Source organism: Sarcophilus harrisii, chromosome 5 (assembly GCF_902635505.1).
Source record: "Sarcophilus harrisii chromosome 5, mSarHar1.11, whole genome shotgun sequence".
NCBI classification, from domain to species: Eukaryota; Metazoa; Chordata; class Mammalia; order Dasyuromorphia; family Dasyuridae; genus Sarcophilus; species Sarcophilus harrisii.
Window position 1 is genome coordinate 176213765 of NC_045430.1, and position 23020 is coordinate 176236784.

At 37.6% G+C, this 23020-nt stretch overlaps 1 protein-coding gene across 1 annotated transcript in view; it reads left to right on the forward strand.

Annotated features, from left to right (window-relative positions):
* SND1 (staphylococcal nuclease and tudor domain containing 1) overlaps positions 1-23020 on the forward strand; it is a 468465-nt gene that overhangs the window by 352991 nt on the left and 92454 nt on the right. Inside the window, exon 16 of the mRNA XM_031939005.1 lies at positions 677-786. Within this exon, the coding sequence (XP_031794865.1) occupies positions 677-786 (110 nt within the window). The remainder of the gene's footprint in view (positions 1-676; positions 787-23020) is intronic.

The following is a 23020-nucleotide window of genomic DNA, read 5'->3' on the forward strand; positions in this document are numbered from 1 at the left end:
TGGCATATTGTGAACAAAGTCAGGGTGACAGGAATATGCAAAATACATTCTAAAATCTGTTAGTTCATTTGGTTAGAGCATAAAAGAGTAGTAGAAGTCAAGGTTGAAAAAGGTAAATTGTACTTAAAACTATTGATTGCTGGGCCAAAGAATAGACTTTAGCCAATGATGGTTTCTAAGCAGGGAAGTGACATGATGAAAGCAGTGCTTGAAGAAGATTAGTCTGGCAACAAAGTAGAGAAGAAATTGTAAAAGGCATGTGAGCTATTGAGTTAATCTAGCTATAAGATAATAGAACTAGGATGTTATCTTGGGAATTAAAAAGAAAGCTCATGCTTAATATAAATTTTTAAAACTGAAGAATCAGTTGGTAACACTTTGTGAGTGACTGGATAATTGAATAGAACCTAGGGGAGGGAGAAAATAGAGACACTTTTGAGAGCTCTTGCAAATGATATCATCATAAAAGAAAATTAAAGAAGGAGAAACTGATTTGGGATGGAAACCATATTACTTATAACTCCTCCTATTGAATAGTAATTCTGTAGTCCTAAATGGAGCCTAGCTGTGGTTCATACAAAACTATTTGTCATTGTAAAGACTATATACTGGGCACCATTCCTTAAGATGCTGTTGGAAAGCTTGGCCTCTTCTCACTGTGGTTTTCCTGCCTCAGGCATCGAATGTCCTCGTGGAGCCCGGAACCTCCCTGGATTGGTACAGGAGAGAGAGCCCTTCAGTGAGGAAGCAACACTCTTTACCAAGGAGTTGGTGCTGCAGCGAGAGGTAGGTGACTTCTGGCCAAGAAGCCAGCTCATAAGAAATGTTCTTCTGCCATGTTGTCCACAAGTGAGTCCAATTCTGGAGGCCCATGACATTCACTGCCCAGATTTGCCATTCTCTGTTTGGAAATCAGGTCCGTTTCCACGGAAATATCCTCTAGTCTGCTTGCTTTGAGGTCTTTCTGAACTCTGTTCTGGCCATTGTCAAGTTGAGAAGTCACAAAGCTGAGAGTTCTAAGTCCCCTGAAGGCACAGCCAAGATCTTAATGCTATAAACCAAGAGCTCAGCAGCACTCTTTCTTGGCCTATTAGCTGAGCTCACCTGCCTCTAGCTGAATTTAGAAGCTTGACTAACCCTGTCAGGGTCCAATTTTCTTTGAACATTTATTTGTATCTTTGAGTAATTGCATTTTCTGTAGCGGGTTTTCTGACTTAATTTAATGGTATTTTTGTTTCTGCCTGTTAGGCGATTGCTCTTAGGCAGGAGTTAAATTCTCAACTGCTGTGGGCACCCCCTTTACTTCTTCTTAAATCCTAGACAGCTGATCCTTCACCTTTTTAGGATTATATTGTTAGCCACTGGCCTTGATAGCAATGTAGTGGGTAGGAAGGGTTGGGGAATGGTGAACAGGGTGTTTAGAACCACCTTCTCTTTCATTTTCCTTTTAGTCAGCTTGATTAAGGAATCATCAACCCTTCATGCAATACTCCAGTGCTTCCTCTGGTTGTTAGCTTAAAGTGTAATCCTAGATATCCCTTTCAGGAAATTCTGTAGTTGAACTCCAACTCAGAATGAAATTGTTTTTTTAAAAAATGTTATTTTATTATTGCTTTTGCATGTGAAAAGACTCTTGTCAGTAAAATAGAAGAGAGAAACTACTGTAGGGCTTTAAATAATGCAAATAGCAATTCTAACTGCTAAAACTCTCCACTTGACCTCCATTTTGAAATGAACCTACAAAGTATGAGTCCAATAAGACTGGCTTTGGAGGCATGTGTTTATCTAAACCACAGGTTTAGGGAAACTAAAGCACTGAACCTGGAATCTTAGGTATTGTTGTAATTGTATGGATTGTAGTCTCTTAGAATATACCCAGTGCTGCTTCTTGGAAAAGTCAGTGCATTTTGGATGTTGGAGCTACTGTGAAATATTCCTTTTATTATTTGTCTGTCAGTAGCCATGGGTTTCCATTTTAACTGTTAACTGCAAACTGTTAGGGAATCACTTATTTGCTTCTTGTTTTAATTTTCCTAATTATCCACGCAGTCAAAGTATATACGAGTTCTTTAATGCCTTCAGAAATTTATATATTAGGATTAATTTTACCTTGTAAAATGAAATCGTCATGCTGCCACTCAAGATCCATATGCCTTCCTATATCATCATTAGGAACTCTAAGATGGATTTGTATTCATTGAGTATGTCCCTCTCCTAGAGAAGTGTTCAAAGAACTCCAATCTGTTAGGAAGTCATTTTTATTCTGAAAGAGCACAGATTCATTAGTAGGAAGAAAGACTGCAGATTTTCCCCATGGCTACTTGAGCTCTTTAGCCAGCCTATGACAGAACTGTACAGTTGGGATATGTAGTAGAAATGAGCTGCTCATATATCTGCAGAGGGCAGTTGGGTTATGGGCTGGCTAGAGAAGAATTCCACACAATTTTCCATGTATGATGGACAAAAGTAAAGAACTTAAGGTTGCAGGTGCTACAAAGTAGTACCAGAGGCTTTTTCCCTTTTTTCCTTCTATCTCTTACTGTGATTGGGATCTACCAGTGTGACTAAATACCACACAAGATCAGGAGTGGGCTGTAAGGATATTGTGCCATTTTTTTGGAGAATATTCCATTTAAAAGGAACTAACTGGAACCCTTTTCCTTTGTGTTTGCAACAGCTGTCTTGATAAACCTGTCTGTTCCTTAAACTGATGATAATACTCCTCATCAAACTCACTGTGGCTGCTGACTGACAATGAGTTTGAAAAAACTCAAACATTGATTTTTATCTGCTTCACTCACCCACCCCAACCCAACTTCACCCCTGCACTTCCCAATAGGCAAAACTCAATCTTTCTGAGCCTAGATGGACATGTTAGTGGGAGAGCCTTGGATCAATTTTAACTATTCTCGAGCCTAAAAAGCTTAAAGGGGAGGAGACAGGGCTCTAGATCTTTGGGAACAAATTGATGGAATTCACATATAAGAGACTGTTATAATAAAGAAAAACTTGTATTATTCTTTCCCCCCCCAAAAAATTTTTTTTCTGAGTAGTAGTGTGGTGTCATACTTTTTTGTAATTTCAAATTGTGACTAGAGTGACTGAAAGAAATTCCAGGACAAGGGAAAGAAGATGACCTAGCCTTCGTTTAAATGTCCTGAATAATTTATCACCTTGACTCTTCTGCCCCAGAAGCAAGGGAAAGGCTGATATTTGCCATGGGGTGAATTCTGTAGACACTTCTTTCCCCAGTCTCTAGACTCTTGAATTAATTGATGCTTTGATGCTCTCTGTATTTGTCTCCTTACCCTGGAATTATGCTTACCTTCAGATCTCCAGTGATGAGGCAAAGCAGCATCCTCCTGGCTTTGTTGCCTCTCCAAAATCTTTCAGTGTTGCTACCATTGTTCATAAACACCATACTCTTATTGGATCGGCTGATAATTAGATGTGAAAAGATTCTATTACCTTTGACTCAACTAAGCCCTTTATCTCTCCTTACCAAGATGGGCCTGCCTCCTTCACTTTTTTTTTTTCTGGTCACTACTTATGAACTCTCCTAGAGCATTTTCAGGACACTGAATTGTGACCCCAAGTATCTCTGGGGCAAAGATAAGGTGGACAAAATTTCTTTAGAAGAAATAGTGGTAAGAGTTATAGACTGGGCCTGATTTCACTGGTGTAGAGGACTCCCTGATGAGGAAGCTTGATACCTGTTCTATAGCTTAGAGTCTTAAAGAGTTTTCTGAAAGACTGAGAAGTTAGTGACTTGTCTATAGTCACATAGGCAGTATGTGTCAGAGGCAATCCTTGAACCCATCTTCCTAGCTCTGAGGCCAGCTTTCTATTTACTATATCTGCTTTCAAGATAAAGCTGGAATTATGTAATATATATTGTCTGTGGAATGGGAATCCTCAAGAAAAGAATACTGTAACCTGGCAATTTGGCTGGGAATAAAAATGGACAGTTAATCTATTCCAGGGGTCCTCAAACTTCGGCCCGCAGGCCAGATGCGGCAGCTGAGGACGTTTATCTCCCTCACCCAGGGCTATGAAGTTTCTTTATTTAAAAACCCACAAAACAAAGTTTTTGTTTTTACTGTAGTCTGGCCCTCCAATAGTCTGAGGGACAGTGAACTGGCCCCCTATTTAAAAAGTTTGAGGACCCCTGCTCTATTCTATAGATTACCACTTAAGACTACCCAAATTGAAATATCTGGCAATCTGTTCCTTAATAGGCACTCTTCTCTGTCATTCTAGTATATCTAGTCAATCTGGAATTTTTCTATTACAAATCCTCTTGGAATATTCAGTGTCACACACAGTCCTTTTTCTACTTTGTCAGAGTTTGGGTTCAGGTTCCTTGCAGTCATCGTTATATTGAGAACTGTCATCTTCATTCCCCTGAAATATTTTTTACATGGCACAAGTTAACACTGAGTTTCTGATATTTCAAGTCATTGCTCAACTCTGCTTTCTACTTTTACATTTTGGAGTTTTAAAGACTCTGATTTTGTTCATTTCTCTTTTTTTAAATGTTTCCTTTCAGAAACCTCATCTTGGTAACCTTTTTTTTTCCTTCTTTATTGGTAGCCTGAAATTGCCATTCTAGAACAAGGTTTTATCTCCTACTTTCAGATATCTTGAAGACCAGTGGTACTAAGTCAAGAAAAGTAATATTTTAGGTGTACACTAAAGGTATCTTAACCAAGATAAGTCTATTTGTAACTTCAATTCCAAGAATTAATAGTTTGTTGAATGGAAGCCCTGATATGCCAAATACCACTTAAACTTCCTGAATGGAATACAGGAATAGAATTCTCTTTAAGCTCATCCCAGAGCATTTGGACTAGGAATTAGCTTATTGACTTCTTCAAATCCCTTGTCAATGACACATAACTAGTTACTCCCTTGGAGAATCACTGATATGATTATTGCTATGGTGTGACACAGTGTGACATGTGACATTGGTCTTATCCTCTTCTTGTCTCAGGCACAGAGTTACTACCTCCACTTAGTATCTATCCAAAGGTCTCCAAAAATCTGATTTTAATTCCCAGGTGGAGATTTATGTCAGTTAGTAGTATGTCCCTAGTAATAAATACCCAAGGTCCTATAGTACATATATTGTAAACTGAACTAGAAATTAAAAAAAACAAAAAACAAAACTAGGTTTTCTCCCTTCACAGACTACATGGCCTCAGGTAAGTGATTTGTCTTTACTTCATTGTTCCTTTAGTTTAATGACCCTTCCCTTCCTCTTGGAGCCATTCTAGTGAACAGTATGGCAATAGTTTGTGAGATTTGGGGGCATCTTCTTGCTAGCAACTATTTGTTGATCATTTACCTTGTATGCAACATAGTGTTTAGTCTTTAAAAAAAGCCTTAACTGCAAAGATAGTAGTTAAGGAACCATCATACGGGAACAAGACCATGGTTTTTCCATTTACAGGCTAGTGAGGTCTCTGTCTATAAATAATATACAGAACCTTCCTTATTGAAATCAAAGGCCATCCAGTCCTTTCTCCCAAATTCTAAGCATCTCAGGGTCCTCAGAAATCATTCTCTGCTACTTCATCGATAACAGTGGGTTCATGCTGTCTAGCCATACCACACGATCAGTGCTGCTGCTCTGACCTATTTCCCTTCTTCCTGCTAGCATTGAAAGAAAAGTCACCCTGGGGAGCTGGGACTGCATGCTACAGCTGCCAATGCATCGTTCTGCATACCCTTTCACCTCTACCACCTCCACTTCCTGCTTCTTGAAAACAAAAAAATATATATAAGCATTATAAACTACTGAAGAAAATGAACTTTATGCTCTCAGGGAATGCAGAAACCCACAGTGGGAGCTGATATGGGTTTAGGTTAGATAAAAGAATGAGAGAAGAAAGAAAAAAGGGAGGTTGAACTCTTCATAGTAGACCGATCATCATTTTAAATATGTTATGGTAGTCTGAACAATTATAAATGAATCTGAATCTTTCTCTCCTCCCTTTGTCTATCTGCTTCTGCTCTCCCCTCACCAAAAGAAACTTGCAGCTTCAAGGATGTTAGGAGGGCCTCTGTGCGGTCAAGGAACAGAGCATTGGGAGCAAAGTTTCACCAACAGATCCAGACCATGAAGACTGCAGGAGAATCCACAAGGTTAAATATAGCTTACCCTATGATTAAGGTCTAAAATATATTATGCTTCTTAAAAGAAGGTTTTATGGAAAGAGTAAAGTCTTTGATCTTGGTATAACTGAGTAACACTCATCTAGATAACTAGAGATCTTTCTGGAAAATCATTCAGCCCTACCCAGTGATTTTCTTTTGTTATTTAATAGAATTATATTTCCTTTCTCATTAAATTTCAAGGGCCACCTTGTCAAAGAGCAATCACAAATTTGGGTAAGCTCATCTCCCTTATTCTAAAAATAATTGGAAGAGTGCCCGCAGTCATATAACCAAAAATATTCCTATTGCATCAATATTCTCCCCAGTTATATATTATAAACCACCTTTGGCCCCCATATTCCAGTAATTTGTTTGCAGTTTTAAAGTCATTTTCCTTTGGGTAGATGTGTATAAAGAAGTCATATAAATTAATTAAAATTTTAGAATTGGAAGAGACTTTATATTTCATGTGGTCCATTCCCTTACTATCTGAAGAATATAAACTCCTAAATAAGTAGTCCAGTTTCCACTTGAACACCCTCAATTACTACCCTTCTATGACCATTTATTATCTTCAAGGGCTTTCTATGCCCCAAATCTTAGGAAGTTCTTCCATTATAACAAATTGAGGTCTTTATTTCTTATAATATTTAGTCATTGATCTTCTCTGCCCACTGGAGGTAATCAGTATAAACCTAGTTACCCTTTCATTTGAATGCTTCAAATATTGGAAGATAATAGGTATGTTCACACTAAGTCTTTTCTCCCAGATGATGGTCCTTCCTCCATTCTTATGGTACTTGCACTTCATGACAAGGGATGCTTTATCCACAAAGATAGTTTCTCTTTTAAACAACTTTTAATCTCTTCTTGGAGTCCTCTTTTTCTAGACAAGAAAAGGAACTGGACTGGGGCAATAGGAACTGATTTTAAATCAGAGCAAACCTGTAGAACTAATTGACAGTATTATCTGTTACTGTAGCTTCTTCATTACAAACATGATTTGGATACTCTATCCTTACTTTACCTGTTAAGATTAAGTGAGTTGGGATTCTTTTTTTAACTCTTTACTTTTGAGGGTTGGAGTAGGGATAGAGGAAAGTAAGAGGAGAGCATGGTTAGGTTAAAATCATTTACCAAATCTCTTCTATAGCCCATTCATCTTGTGATATTAAAATATTAAAATAGCAGTTACTCAGAGTTTCAAGTTACATTTTAATTTCCAACCAAAAGAAGTTTCAGATTTAGCTGATTAGTCAAAACCAAATGCTATTACAATGAAAATAATACTAGCTTTCAAAGAGATTGAGTAAAAGGAAAAGACGTGATGTTTTCCTTTTAAGCTATATTGTGCCGCCTCCTGTTAGTTTTTGCTATCTCCAAGTAATCATCAGATCTTAGATTTATGATCACCTCCAAACAATCTCAAGTGTCCTAGCTCCAATGGGGTTCCACTCTTGAAAACTACAGCCGGAGCTCAGTTGTCTATTCTCCTCTCTGGTTTTCATAGGCAATGGAGCATAAAATTGCATCTATTTTTTTGAAATAGCTGCCGAGACTAATTTTTCATTGGTTTGGCCATACTCCTGTTAACCTGTAATTATGTCATGTAATCAAATTGGCATTGGATTGACAAGCCCCACTGCTTTCAGGGGTTAATGTGCCACTTTGGGGCCTGGAAAGATGACGTAGTTGGTCATAGCCTATATAGTTTGTCCTTTTGGGTGCCTCTTCCATGAGAAAAGAAACCTTTTTCAGCAGAAACATCCTATTCTTACGTATGGAACCTGTTTAAAACTTGCCATGCTTCTTCTCCTTAATGTTTTTCTACCAAATCAGTAACTCCTTAATTTTTTCCTAAACAAATACAGTGTTTATGACAGATTTAACCATTCCAACTATGCCAACTGCACTTAAGTTTTCTTACTTTCGTATCTTTACCTCTGAAGATTAGTCTGTATGCTATATACAAAATATTAAAACACTGGGACATTTTAAACCAATACCTCCTCTGGTTTGCACTAGAATGGCCTGGAGAGCTTAAACTGAATTCTATTTAAATTAAGGCATGAGGAGAAGATTCCTTTAATGATATTTTCATCAGAAAATCCAATTACTAGATCATCCACCATATTTTCATCACAAAACAAACCATGAAAATTATTCACATTTTTCAGACAAGGAAGAAAAACCTGTGCTACTCATGATATTTGACAGCAACATCTTATCTCAAGTAGATATTCATTGTGCAACATCTTCAGAGGAAGGCAAATATTAGAGATCCATAACCTGTCTTTTTGTGATGCATGTATGTCTCAGAACAAATGAAAAGAAGCTTCTCCTAACAATAAGCAGCTAAGAAGAGACTTCTTGAGACCCTCACAGAATGGACTGGCGTAAAGTTAGCAGAGTTGGATGTCATTTATTTTCATTTATATACTCTAGCAATTGACTCTGTTTTATCTTTCCTCTTTGATCACCTATATTTTTGATTCTTCTTTAGTTGTATTAAGCTTTTCCAAAGGAAAAGGAACTTAATTCTCAATATTATCTAGAACTAATATGTTAGTAACTTCATTTTTTGGTTGGAATTTTATTTCTTCTACAGAAGAAAAGAAAAATTTGAAGAATGTTTCCTATCATATTGATATCATTTTGGAGCCACGCCATGGTTATCTTCACAATGAACTTCTCCTAAATCACCATTTTTATCCCCAGAGCTAAAATGACTAATTAACTATTCCTTGAGTGTGACATCAAAAAAATCCTATTCTTGAAGAGGTCAGGGTCAATGCCATCCTGAAGGCTATCCATAGTGGTTTTGATAGTTTGCATTCCTGATGAAGATTTATCTGTTAACTAATATAACTACTGTTTAACTAGCATTTGTTTGATATTGCATTCTCACATATTTCTAGTTTTTATGACTTTTATATAGTTACTCTGCTTTTCCAATTCTTACTGCCTCACTCTATCAGCTAGCCCCTCTTAATGAGACCCTTCTCTGTACATCAGCATTTTTTCCCAATGTTGTGTGACATAATTATTTTTTAACCCAAATCTTGTTAAACATCAGATGGATTATTTGAAAATACTGATTAAAAAATAGGAAAATGTGTGAATTTATATGAGCTCTGGTCTATCTAATTAAAACTAACATCTCTATTTTGGTGAGTGAGATCTGCACTGACAACACAGACATGAGTCTATTCTGGATGGCAGACTGACCTTAATGCTACCATCTGCTTTCTCTCCCATTCTATCAGTCACCAAGAACCTAAGGAGGAGAAAGAACCTGTCTGTTGCAGAATTGGTCAGGCTATATTAGTGAACTTCTTCTATTTCTTTCCATTAATGACCGTTTCTGGTCAGCTGAACTTAAATGAGGTCTGATAAAATAAAATGACTAATGATTTGTTACAAATGTTCTAAATTTCTGGTATACGAAAGCTCTATTATTCCAGTATAATATTCCTGATGCGAAGATGGTTTCATTACTAAAGATTGATTGTAAAGGAAGTTTCTGGGGCAGAGGTACCAAACAACCCACAACACTTCCAAGTATAACCCAAACTAGATTAAAATGTGTAATTGAGAAATATTTAACAATCAAATAAGAATATATAAGTAACCCTATCTGATATCTACATTAGCAGTAGCTCCTCATAAGTCTCTGATGCATTTATAGAATGCTAGACTATTAACTGTTATTTTATTATTTAATTCTAAAATTACAACTTTGAATTTTTATAGCAATATAATAACTTTACATGAGGAAATGCAACAAATAATCCATTACTGCTGACTGAATATAGATTTTTGGCCTGCTTCCCTCCTATCTTTTAGAATGAAGCCATTTCAAAATTGTATTCTTTCTTATTAAGAGCCCAGGAGTTAGTTATACCTTATCCCATAATATTTTTTCTTAGTAAGGGGATGTGGGAAGTTTTCAGTAGTGGTGATTCTGTTCTGTTTTGTTTTGTTTTCTCATTCTTGCTATCTTAGATCATGCTATACTCCTATTAGGTCTTAATCTTTCATCAGCTTACATGGCTGCAGACTTAGCCATTTCCAAATGCCCAGGGTGCACTTAGCAGCTTCCTCCTACTAATCAGCATTTCCACTATGGATGGATCAGCAGATTTGTAACTTGTATTTTGCTAAATACCCTGGCCCTTCAGGTACTTTGATAGAGATGCAGAAAACAAGGGCAGTGTCAAAATGATTTCAGAATTAAAATTCTGGATGAGGTTCTTACAGTCATTTTCACAGTCTGTGATTACTTCTAGTTTATGCTTGTTTGTACGTGTTTACATGTTGTCTCCCTCACTAGAATGTTAGTATCTTGAGAACAGGAACTATCTTTTTTGCTTTTCTTTTATCCTCAGCACTGAACACTGCCTACCTCATTGCACTTAGTAGGCCCTGAATAAATGTTTATTGATTGATTGACACTCCTCCCTTGCAAGAGTGAATTGAACAGGTTCCAGTTTATTGGAAACAGAGGCAGTGGGATTCCCACATAGGGCCTAAGTATTCTTCCAACAAGGGAAAAGCAAAGCTAGATGGCAAATTACCAGCAGCTGAATACATAACTGTATGCTTTTATGATTTGGAAGAAGTTCTGTGCTTAAGCAGCTTTCCCTTTATCAACATCCCAAACATAGTTCAGGGAATGTTTCCAGTATTTTCTGGTAGGAATTGCTTCCAGTGGGCTAGCTGAAGCCAACAGAACTATGTCCTTTTTTCCTTGAGACCTAAGAATAAGAATATCCTTATTCCCTTCTTGGGCTGGATACCAATGAGGTAATTAATTCCCTTTGTCTACATACGTTTAAAAAAAAAAAAAAAAAGCCTGTCTTTTACATTCTTCCTTATTCCTGACCAGCACAGTGACTTTAGCTTCTCTTGGCAGAATTAGTTATGAAATAGTAGTTCACCTGGGTATTCAGAAGACTGAATTGAAGTTGAACTATTCTACTCATAATGAATGCCTCTTTTCTGCTTCTCTTTCTGTTTTACTTGCCTATTGAGTCCCTAAATATTCTTTGTCTTACTCAAAATAGAAAGTGCATCAGCTACTCAATAGCCTGATCCCAGGACTAATCAACACAGGAGGATTGGCCTGTTCTGTTTCTGACCTGCACTTGTTCTCCCCTCCTTAAACAGCCTTGTTTCTCACCATTATCTTGGGGGAGAGGAGGACTTAACATATTAGCACCAGATTTAGGGCAAATACCCGACTTACTTGATTGCACTTCTGGAACTCCAAAGCAGTCCTTCAGCCCCAGCCTTTTTGGTAGCAAAAATAGCAAGTCTGGGCCACCACACCTGGCACTAACTCAGATGCCATCTTACTCAAGAAGACTTCTAAATGCCTCCTCTCCAACTCTATAATGACTTTAGACTCACATGGTGCTTTGCTTTTGCACCTCGGATTCAATCCCAACATATTAATTTTGTGTGTGTTTTTATATGCGTCATGCTCTACTACTAGACCATAAGCTTAATGAAAAGCAGGAATCATGTCTGACCTCACCAAACATTCTGTATTCTGTGCACAGAAGATTCTTTATAAATGTTTGTTGAACTAAATTTGAATATAATAAGGCACCCAAATTTTTCAAGGTCCTTCACGGAGAGGTGGTTTTTTACTTTTAGAACCATTGGCTAGTATATTGTACTCTTTTTTTTTTTTTTTCCTTCTTTCCTTCCAAATCATTAGGCCTTTTTTAACCAAGAACCTACCAGAGATTTTTATCACAACAACCTCAGAGAGTAATATTCTATAGCGACTTGGGTCATTAGAATCAAGTATAGGCTTCAGGTGAATGAAAATATATGTTGGTGTTTGTTAAGGCTAGGCATTAGGTAAGAAAATTAGGTAAGAAAACATTGTTCAGTTCAAAAAACTTTTATTAGGCACTTGCATTTACCAAGTGGTATTCCTAGGCCATGGTGGCGGGACAAGACAAAAATAAATTCTATAAGAAGGTTTTGAATTAGAGAGCGTATGCCACCATCAAAGGGAAAGATCTAGGAATCCAAAAAGACATCACCTTTAAAATATGAGGTAAAGGCAAGAAAGCCTCCAAAAAGTACTCCATGGGAGTATTACTTATAGCTGCTTCCTTGGTCAAATTATTTTGAAGTAGAAGCTGAAAGTTAAGAGGGCAGGCAAGTTTGCTGATAGGGAGCCCCAGCTATGGCTCCTTAATACCCGTAGACACCCTGAAAATCTTAAGACTCCTGTATCTCTCATCCAGAGGTAGACAACTTGTAACATTCTGAACTTGCCCCTACCAAAATATGAAAACTAGGAGAGCTTGTATTCTTCATGCCTTTCTTTGCTTTCTGAAAAGCTTATTTACCCTTCCAACTCCCTTTCTCCAACCAAACTAATTGTAAACATAAATGTACTTGCTACATGTAAACTTTGATAGCATGCCATCACTTCCTGTCCAATTTAATGCAGATAGATTTCAAGTGACTAAAGTATTTACAGAAAGAAACATTGGACCAATATCATTTTTCTTGGGAAATGTAGAGACTTTGCTCATAGTCATTTATGGCATCAATAAGTTGTGCTGTACATTCTCTCTCATATTCATACATACATACATACATAGCAGGGATGAAGTCCAGGGAAATACTCTATCAAAGTACTAACTTTTTTTCATCTATCCTTTCTCTTAAATTCTTTTCTTCCTTCCCCTTGTGTTTTTGTAATTTGTATAGTGTTGTTAAGAGGTGTTAAATAGATCAATAACATTTCACCTTTTTCTCTTATTGATTAAAGTTACAGTACAAAAAAAATGGTAGGCAGTATCAATCCATTTATCATTAAAACATACACCTTCAATCAAGCCAGCAGTGACCTTTCCGACTTGTTGTGTTACATGCAGAAAGGGTCTTCCTCATTCCCAAACTACTATACTTAGAATTAGAAGAATCTTGTTCTGAGGCTACTAGAACAAAAGTTAATTGCAGGTTAAGGGAGGTGCTAGTTCAAAAAGTGATTACTCTGTGGCTTAGATACTTGCATATTAGTTTGAGAGTTCAGTATATAAGGAAAACTGAGTTCTTGGGAAGAAGCTAATGTTGAACAACATGGATTATATAATGGATGTTTATTACCATTTTCTTCTGCAGTACTACATATCTCTAGATAGAAGTAAACTTTGTTTCTCTTTACCCATATTTCTCTAAGATAGAAATTTATATTTGTGACAGGAAGTGTTTATGATCCCTATGAACTATTTGAATATATAAGTATTTTCTTTCATCTCTCTTGGGAATGAAGTCTTGCCAGAGGAAATGGAGAATTTGGGATCCCCTAGGTTTGACCTTGTGGAGACCCTTATACTGTCCAAGATCTTGACAGAATTAACAGAGGAATTTGTATTATCCAGAGAAAGTGGGAAGAGAATTCCTATGTCTCATTTGATGTTCTACAAACATCCTCATTTCCTTTACCAAAACCCACAAAGCCATGATAACGAAAAGATTCCTGGGGTATGAAATTCCAATGCCAAGTTCTTTTTAAAATTCTATTCTTCCTACACAGTTTCATAACACATCTGTACTTCATTGTTATATTAAGTACTACACATCCATCGTATCCTCCTGTGACCACCCAATCAATCTTTCTTGGGGGCTTCCAATAGTGAATATTATCCAAAAATTGAAGTTCATTTCAACCAAGCTCAGGTTGTTGTTCTTATTGTTAGTGTTTTTTTAAACATAATATATAAATGATCCCCATCATGCTCAACCAGGTCATTGCACCCTTCCTTATCCTTTTTAGATAGTAAATTTTATTGTTGGGTAATATGATGGCCCAACTCCCAGAAATGGTTAACTGCCTTGAACTTTGAGAATGGAACTACTTTCACCTTCTCTTTTCACCCACATGGGAGTCACTTAAGATGACAAAGTAAATAAGGGATACTGGGGGCTAATACACTGATTTTCATTGGCGTGATTAAGATACTGGTTCTAGGATATACACCCAGGATATAAATGTATGGGGTTTTGTTTTTAGCAGCATTACTATAACCATTTTCTATTTGTTGAGCGACTACTAGGCTTGCAATACTGCTTTGTGTGCTTCTTTCTACCCCCACAGGAAAATTCCATGCTGCAAGCTAGACCCTATCTCAAAAGCCTGGCATCTATGTCAGGTAGCTCTGGACCCTGTGGATACCAGATCTGATGAAAGCAGTTAGCTTTCCCTGAAGCCAGTTAATTACATGTGCAGCTACCAGCAGGCAAGTTGCTCTTTGCATAGGAATCATTAATAAACTGTTATGTCCAAATAGGTAGGGTTAGGCGAGAATCTGGCAGCTCTGGCAAAACCTTTGTTGAACATTCTTTTTCCTCTCTTCTCTAGTCTGTATTCATACAAAGGAAGCAGAAAGTAAGAGATTGGAGAAGATGTCTTTTCAATATTCTCCTCCTGAAGTGGAACTATTCCCCGCTATCCCTGAAATAGGATAGGATCTTCTTACAAACATCATCTTGGCAGGCAGGGTATAAGAGGGTTCTCAGCTTGCTGTGGGTGGGAAATGTTGGTGGTTTTGCTCCTAATATTTACAGCAAATTACAAACAGGGCCTAGGCTGCAGAGAAGGTAACTAGTACAACAGATGGCAAATAGTCCCCTTCCCACTGCAGTAGCCAAAGAATGAGACCATCTTCCTTCATCCAAAGAGGTCTAAGTCCTGCTATATCCAAATGCAAATTTCCATTTGTAGTAGCTTCTGGTTCTTCATTTTTAGCAGAGATATTATTAGAGGTATAAAACATTGAATTTGGATTAAGGTGAAAATGATAATTAATTTGAAATTTTACTCCAACTAAAAATGTCATCCTTCCTTTTACAAGCTACAAAAATAATTATTTTTCTTTTGTGAGTGACAGTACAAGCCCTAAAATTTTCTTTAATGTGAACAGAAAAAATTCACTCTTCCTAGATTTCAGTGTACCACACTTACATTATAGATCATAAAATTTTTGACATAGAAGAACCTTTGATCAAGGCTTAATAAATCTTGGCTAAGATATAGAGTATTTGGGGGGTATCTTAACCAAGCAATTGAAGCATTCACTTAGCTCTTCTTATTTTTTTTCTTGTTTAGTTATAATCATAGCTTGTAAAGAAGTAGTATATAACTCCAGGCATCAGTAAGGGTTTGTTCCTGACAGCAATAAGGATTTAATTTAAACTGTATTTGGCATTTTTTCTGTGCCTTTCCAAAAGATCTCTTTGAAATCTTTCTATTGGCCATATTTTGGGTTTCAACCTCAGATTGAGAACTAGTGCCTTATAGAAATATACAACCTGTTCCTTTATTTTGTTATTTCTTTCCTGGATTTCTATGGCTCCTCAATCTAAAGTAAATTTATCATCTCTATTTTAGACTTTACCTAAGCCAAGAATTGTTTTTACAGCTGAAGTTTTGTATTAGAGAAGTTATATAACATGCCCTTTCTTTTGGGGTCTCAGTAGAATTTGGAGATCATGTCAGTTCTATAGATAAGCAACTGATACAAGCAGAGTGAGATTCAGTGTCTTTTAGACTAAAGATATAAATAAGAGGAGAAGATGAAGTTGGTCATGAAGTGGGGGAAATGTTATGTAAAGGGGATTCCCCTTAGCCAAAATTGCAAAGCCATTTGGAAATAGGGATTGAGGACAGATCATTAAAGATAACTGCAGATATCTGGCATGGGGAGTTGATATACCTGGAATTTTCCAGTGACTTTCTATGGGATTTGATAGTGGAAAAACCTCTTTTTCTTGCCAAAATTTAAAAACCAGAAATGCCCATAGGTAATGATCAGGGAATGCTGACCTGTTATCAGATTAGATTTTATTTTACTGAAAGACAAGTAAGAGTCTAGCCAGAATTACCCTACCTGGAGAGCAGTCAGCACAACACTCTAGACTAAGTGCTTTGCCCTGTATCTTAGAATAGCTTCCTAAGCATGTAAAGCAAAAAAGAATCCCCAGGTTTCATACTGCTGCTCCTACTCTACCCCATCTCCCTTTTTTATCTTTCTATTGTGCCATGAGTTCAATTAATCCCACATTAATGATATCGGCGTATATGTTGGGGAGATGGATATCTGAACTGCACCCCCCAACAGTTGTCCTCTTGCCCATTAACAAACCTTGCTAGCTTTGATCTCTTTTTGTTTTCCTGAGGTATTTATCAAGTGGGGGAGGAACATATCACATTTTCTGGCAACTTCATTTTATTAACTGACTTTTTCTTTCTTTTTTTTTCCCTTTCCAAAGCAAAGCTAAATGGAGCTATACATGTACTCAAGGATTATATTTAGCCTTGATGGTGTGGCAGAGTGGGAAAGGCACATGTCTGGAGGTTTATCTGTTACCTAGTAAACACAGGGAGGTGTGAATACTTAATAATTTGATAGTAACAATAAACATTTTATATGGCACAATAACAATCTTGATGCAGAGCATAATTTTCTTTGGGTTTTTATTAATTGTGTTTGTGCATGTAAATAGTGACTGGTAAGGGGCTTGGAATACCACACACAGTTTAACTATATTAAACATCAATTAAAACATAAAATGGAAGCTTAATAAAATATGCAAAAATTAGACTGGCTATGATCACAAGTTCTTCTGACCATAAACATCTGAACTAAAACCCCTGTATATAACTTTCCTCCGTGTGTCTGAAACTTTTGTCACCCTTCTTGGTTGTAGATGAGACCAGTTATTGAGGCAGTGTAATGCAGTATAACCTTGGTCAAGTCTCATGAGCTATAAAATGAGAAGAATGAACTAAAATAGGTATATTAGGCAAGGGGTTCACTCCAGCTTTAACATTCTGTAGTCTTGTCATGTGTGAGACTTAAAGAGTTTTTCAGGCTTCTTTTAAGGAGTTTAAAAGGCATAGGGTTTCGTTTTTTTATGGAAACATAACAGAGGGACAGTGTTAAAAGGCTATATACATTGTCTTGTTAACACTGTCCCTCTGTTATGTTTCCATAAAAAAACAGTTTTAAAAGAGAGAAATTTAGTGGCGGGATAGTGGATACTTTCTCTAAGGTGTTGAAAAGCATATTTTGTTTTTTAAAAAACAAAACCAAAAAGACCTGTGCTTTTTAATGCTTTTGCCATTTCTGGAGTTTACTGATGCTACAAAAAGGCCATATTGGTGTGCTCTAGTAGTCAGTTGTCATCACAAGTACTCGTGTGATATGTTAGGTCTACCCCAGAGACAGCTTTGTACTGTTGCAGGCCAAGATAATGAGTTTGTAAGTGAGTGTTGAGTCAGTCAGCAAATATTTGGGCGCACACACTTGTGATGAGTATTATATGATTGGGATCTTTACTCTCTCACCATACCCATTATCTCCAAGCCCAACTGCACCCAGCAATCTAAAGTACCAATTCTAGTAGCCAGCCTTGGCCTCGATGAGCTGTCAACATGAACAGCTTACAGAGGACCTGTGGCATTCCTAATTGAGGAGCCAGCATGCGAACGCCCGCAATACAGCTTCATCTTTTTGAAGAATGTTTTATTGTTACTTTTTTAATGAAATAAATAAATATGAATTTTGTATACTCTTCAAGTAGTGCCCAGGAACCATGGAATTGTCAGGGGTGTCAGTGTGCCCCTCACCATAGGCTTGTGTAATTAATCCTCCCCATGAGCAGGTGCTGATGCTCAGTTTGCCAAAATATTAGGACATAGAGACAGCCTGTGCAGGAGCAAAAGAAGCTAGGAATAGAGGCAAGGAGGATGGGCATGGTGGTACTGATGCCTGGGGCTTCTGTGTGCAGCCTAGCATTTTTACATCCCCTTGCCTGAATAACAGGGAGCCATCCTCACTTGTAAGCCTAATTCATGCCTGATCCTTCCTATTCTCCTCTGACTTGATTTCTGAGAGTACACAGCAGTGGCGCTCTCACTTGTTGCCTCCCCCAAGCTTTTCATTACCTTTCTTTTCAATCTGTTCAGTGGGATGTTCTCTATTTTGAATTACAGCTGCCTTATCTGGGGTACAAGGCATCCAAAGGGTTTTTCCCATCTCCAGAAATGAGAGCCTCTATCAGCAGGGAAAGTAAAGGGATGCATCTACGTGCCACTTGATACATAAGACCAATTCTCATTTTATAATTGCTCTGTAAAATCTCCAGAAAAACCTTATTTTCCTACCTTTGGTCAAGTTCATATAAGTATCTTGGACCTGTGGTGTCTGGGGGGTAAAAGTGAACTAAATGATACAATCGAGTCTGTATTAACTGGCCAAATTCAGAAAAACAAAGGACTAGAAAGTTACCTTGTCCAGTGCCTTGTCCTTAACCATCTCCAGCCTACCTTTTATAGCTTTTTACTTTATAAACAGACAGCTGTCATGTGACAAAACATTATGGGAAAACTGTCATTTCTTTGAAATGTTTAGTGTTCTGCCAGATGGCACTGACTGCTCAGTGCCCAAAGCTAGAGAAGAACCTTGTAATGTCCCCTCCTCTCAATTCATTTTCATAGCTGTCTTCTCTGCCTCTGTTTGTCTGTTTCCTTAATACCAGAACACTGGCTTCATTTAGCAGATAAAGAACCAAATCCAATAAATTTCTGATTCCTAAACTGAAGTCTTCAGTGAAAATGTTAATTATCAAGGAAACATAGCTGACCAAAGCCCTCCTTTGACATCATCTTGAAAGAGAGCAGAAGTCTACTCCACTAGACTACCTCTGATTCAGATCTCTGTACTTCTTTCTCTACCAACTTTATTAATGGTGGAGATTCCTATGTCACCTTATTTTGTACATAGGACCTTCCCATTATTTTTAGCGTGCCATCTAATCCCCATATAAATTAGACCAGTGTGTCTGTTGTCAAGTCAGATTAGAAAGAAAATGGCAAATGATCAGGGTCTTCTTCTGTTTTTTTGGGTTTGGTTTTTTTTTTTCGTTTTTTTTTTTTAATCAGGGAACAGACCTTAAAACTCAATTTGAGCTATGCTACTGGACCTTGAGTAGTAGGATATGGGTGCTCTTCAATGATTATCATCAGAAAATATCAATTAGAATAATGTCCCACTTACTCATATCACCACAGATATTCATCAGCACCAATCTAACCAACATTTCTTTAGCTATAACAAGTGCTCAGGTAGAAGTGCCAACACCACAGTCTAACCACAAAGGCGGATAATCTTAAACAACTTAATGTAAACAATTTCTTCATTGGGATTTGCAGGGGAAGGTAGGCCGATCTAGACAAATGCGAGAGATTTATGAGGAAGTTTTAAACCAGATACAATAAAAACATAAAATAAAATAAAAATTGACCTTTCTTCTCCCAGGCAAAAACTTTACATGTCACATAATGAAGCTATTATGACATCAATTCATTCCTGAAAATGTAAGGAAAAGCCTGTGAATGTAAAGGCCTATCTCTTCAGCATAGAGTGAAAAACAATGGTACCCAAAATACATGGGCTCTTTTCCAGTCTTCCCCTTTTGGATAAAGAAGTAGGCCAGCCCTTCAGTTCACTTTGGAACTAAGATGAACCTCTCTTTTCCATGCTTTAAAGTAAAAACTAATCCAAATTACAAGGTTAAAGCTCTTTAGACCAATTAGTCTAGGTGTAGAATGCTGGTTAACTTCAAATTATGGAAAGAAATCCCTGCAGCAAACACAATTTCCAGCATGCATCTGAACTAAACTGCTTATGCAAATTATCCTAGATTCAGCCAGTTTACTTTCCTAGGAATTACTGGAAACTAAAAATTAAGCAGGTGAAAGAAAAAGCACCAGAAAGCTCAGCCCCTGATCCATCTACATCCCCAGTCCTTCTTGTCTCTTAAATGGACTCTGCCTTTTCTCAAAGCCCTATACCTTAGTTTCCCAGTTTGTACCAATGTATAACATAATATAGCTTCCTGCCATTATAGAGAGGAGAATTTAGCTAGTGGTTTTTCCTTCTTCCTTTTTTACTCCATAAGAAAGACCAATCATATTGATTACCAAATGTGAGGAAAGTATCCTGTGTGAATGACAATATATATGATATGTAGCAACTTCTAGAAAGAGGAGTCCAGAACCCATACCTCCTAAGTACCTGACTTTATTTCTTTGTGCATGGCAAAGGGATAGAAAAGGAAGTAGACTTAGGGTTCAACAGAGGAGATCCCATGAAGAAGAAGATCATAAGCCAAATGCTGCCTACTCAGTCTAGAGAGCATCTTCACATTAGTCTTAATGCCAAAATTCAGATTGCCATGATCCATTATGACTTTGATGGCCAGAATCAAGAACCTGGCCTCCCTCTGTCTTTCTCAGTCTGCACAGCCCTTTTCCATGATTCTCCACTGGGGTTCCCTTCCATTATCTGCCTGCCTCTCTACTTGCATGAGCTGTTACATAATCACTTAGCCACAGATGACAGGATCTTTGGCCCCTGCGCTTTGGCAACAATCGGGTTTCTGTTGGACTGCCTGTTTTTCTTTCCAGACCAAAAATTCCCAGGACTCAAGAGTGTTATTATTGAAGATGACTCATAGGAATGTCCTGCTTGAGGAGGGCTATGAGCTACTATGAGAAGTAACTATGTGTTCTCAAAAGCCAGCATGGCACTGGATTTCCACATGATGGAGGCTGTAGATTCACCCCTTGGACTAGTTGAGAGAGCATTTCTAAAGGTACCTCTGGGAGTAATCAAAAGGAGGGCAGTAGAGTTCTGCAAGGACCTTATTCCTGTAACACCCAGATCACTGTTAAAGTGGTAAAGGCACCTTGGATAAGGGTAGTTCTGCTGTTTCCCCGGGACTCTGCTTTCACTGATTCAGGCTTGGCCAAGAAGGGAGTTAGAGAAACCTGCCCCCTCTACCTTTATTCATTGATTGGGAAGAGGTATTACAAAGTCAAAGGTCTTCATAAGTTAGTTCTCATAGGCCTGATTGATAAACTAGCCAAGGGCCTCAGATCTGTGGCTTGGAAAGCTGTACCAGGATAAATGGTTCTGCATGTTTGTCTCTGTGCCCAAGTGAAAGTCTAAGCCTAATATAGAACCTTCTCAATCTCCCGGTACCCATCACATATTCTATATCATTTCAGACACAGATAATGAGATGATCTATCTTGTAACACATGGAGACAACAAGACATTCCAGGATTGTCTTTTATAAGTTCGAAGAGTAAAACTTGAAGGAATGCACTGCTTTTTGGATTTAAGAGTAGCCAGTATTTGTTTTGGCTGTTATTTTACACATTAGATTACTTTGAGTCTTGTGCTTTCTTGGCTCTCCTGAATAGCCAAGTTATGGATTCATTATGGCAATCATGTAGAAGAAAGGATAGAGACATGTCTTTACTTTAGAACTTTGGTACCTGTAAAAAGTTCTGTGTTCAGTGTAACAAAATGAATTTTAAAACAATAAAGATTAGATTATTTAATACATATTCTTTTAAGTCATCATACTGCCTGCAAGGATATTTATATATGGCCTCTGTTTCTGTTTGAATCGGTTACTGCAGCTTCAGAGATTTCTCTGTCTCCTGTCAAATGGAAAAACTTATTTGTACACTACTTTCTGCATTGTACTTCCAAAGTTGTGTATAGTTCCAAAATTGTGTATAACATAATGTCCACACTCGCCTGAGTGGACAACCCTAATCACCCATTAGATGGATAATCTTCCCTGTTTGAGAATCTAAAAAAGGTTTACTTTTAAATGAAAAAGAAGAAAACATCTATGTCATATGGGGCCTCTTATTGGATTATTGTTGATGATGACCTTTTGCAGGGAATTGGACAGCCCACTGGGGACAGTAGTGGGCATCGTCAACTCAGCTCTCAAGTGAGGAAATGGGCTTGCTCTATTAACAAATGGAGCTGTGAGCCCATTTTTAGCCTTTACCCAGAGGGGCAACCCAAAACTGGGTAATTTATTTCATTTACTCTTTTCCTTTCTAGCTTTCTTCTTCTGAGTGAGAATGAGAGAGAAAAGATTTGGCAGAGGAACATACCTTTAATGCCTAGGTGCTGCCAGAGCCAAACTCACAAACCACAAAGTTTCTCTATCCTACACATAGCATTTGGCTGTGTTGCAGGCTCTCTGGCCAAGCTGTCTTCTGGCATATATGTCATAGGAGTTACTAAAAACAAGATAGCTATATCACAGAAGTGCCACCTGAACTGTCAGGAGAAAGAAGAAAACGTGAAAGGAACTTCTCCCAAACACTTACTGCCAGAACCTGACCAAGAGCTACAACCCCATTAGTCTATACCTTTTTTTCTCTGGAACTTAAAGACTTTGATATTTCTTCTCCTAACCAATCTCTCTCCATGAACTTCCTACTGAGTTTACTATCCATTTACTGGAAACTACTAACTTTACTATCTAAAGTTACTATCAGTTTCCCTATCCCTGCCACTTAGTACTATTCACAGTCTGTTATCATTCTCAACTTCTTTAACCTAACTAGAATTATCTTTGAATTAATCAAAAAAATATCAAGTGTTTACTACATGCCCGTGTACTGCGTTAAACACTGGGAAAACAAAGAAAGTAAAATAATAATTACAGAATCCCTACCTTCAAGGAGCTCACATGCTAATGGAAAAGACAATATAGGGGGAAAAATTTGTGAAGCTCTTTCAGTGTCTTTTGACTCTTTTGAAGCTCTTTCAGTGACTACCTTGAATTTTATTTCCTTCCTCCCTTGTTTACCCCCAAGACGTCTACTCCTCATTCTGTTGGCCTCTGATCTGACTCTCCATGCTTTATGAACCATAGGCCAATCACATAAAAATCACAGCCCTCCAATTCTGTGTGTGACATCAGCAGTACCTCTTAAAGGAAAAAGGCA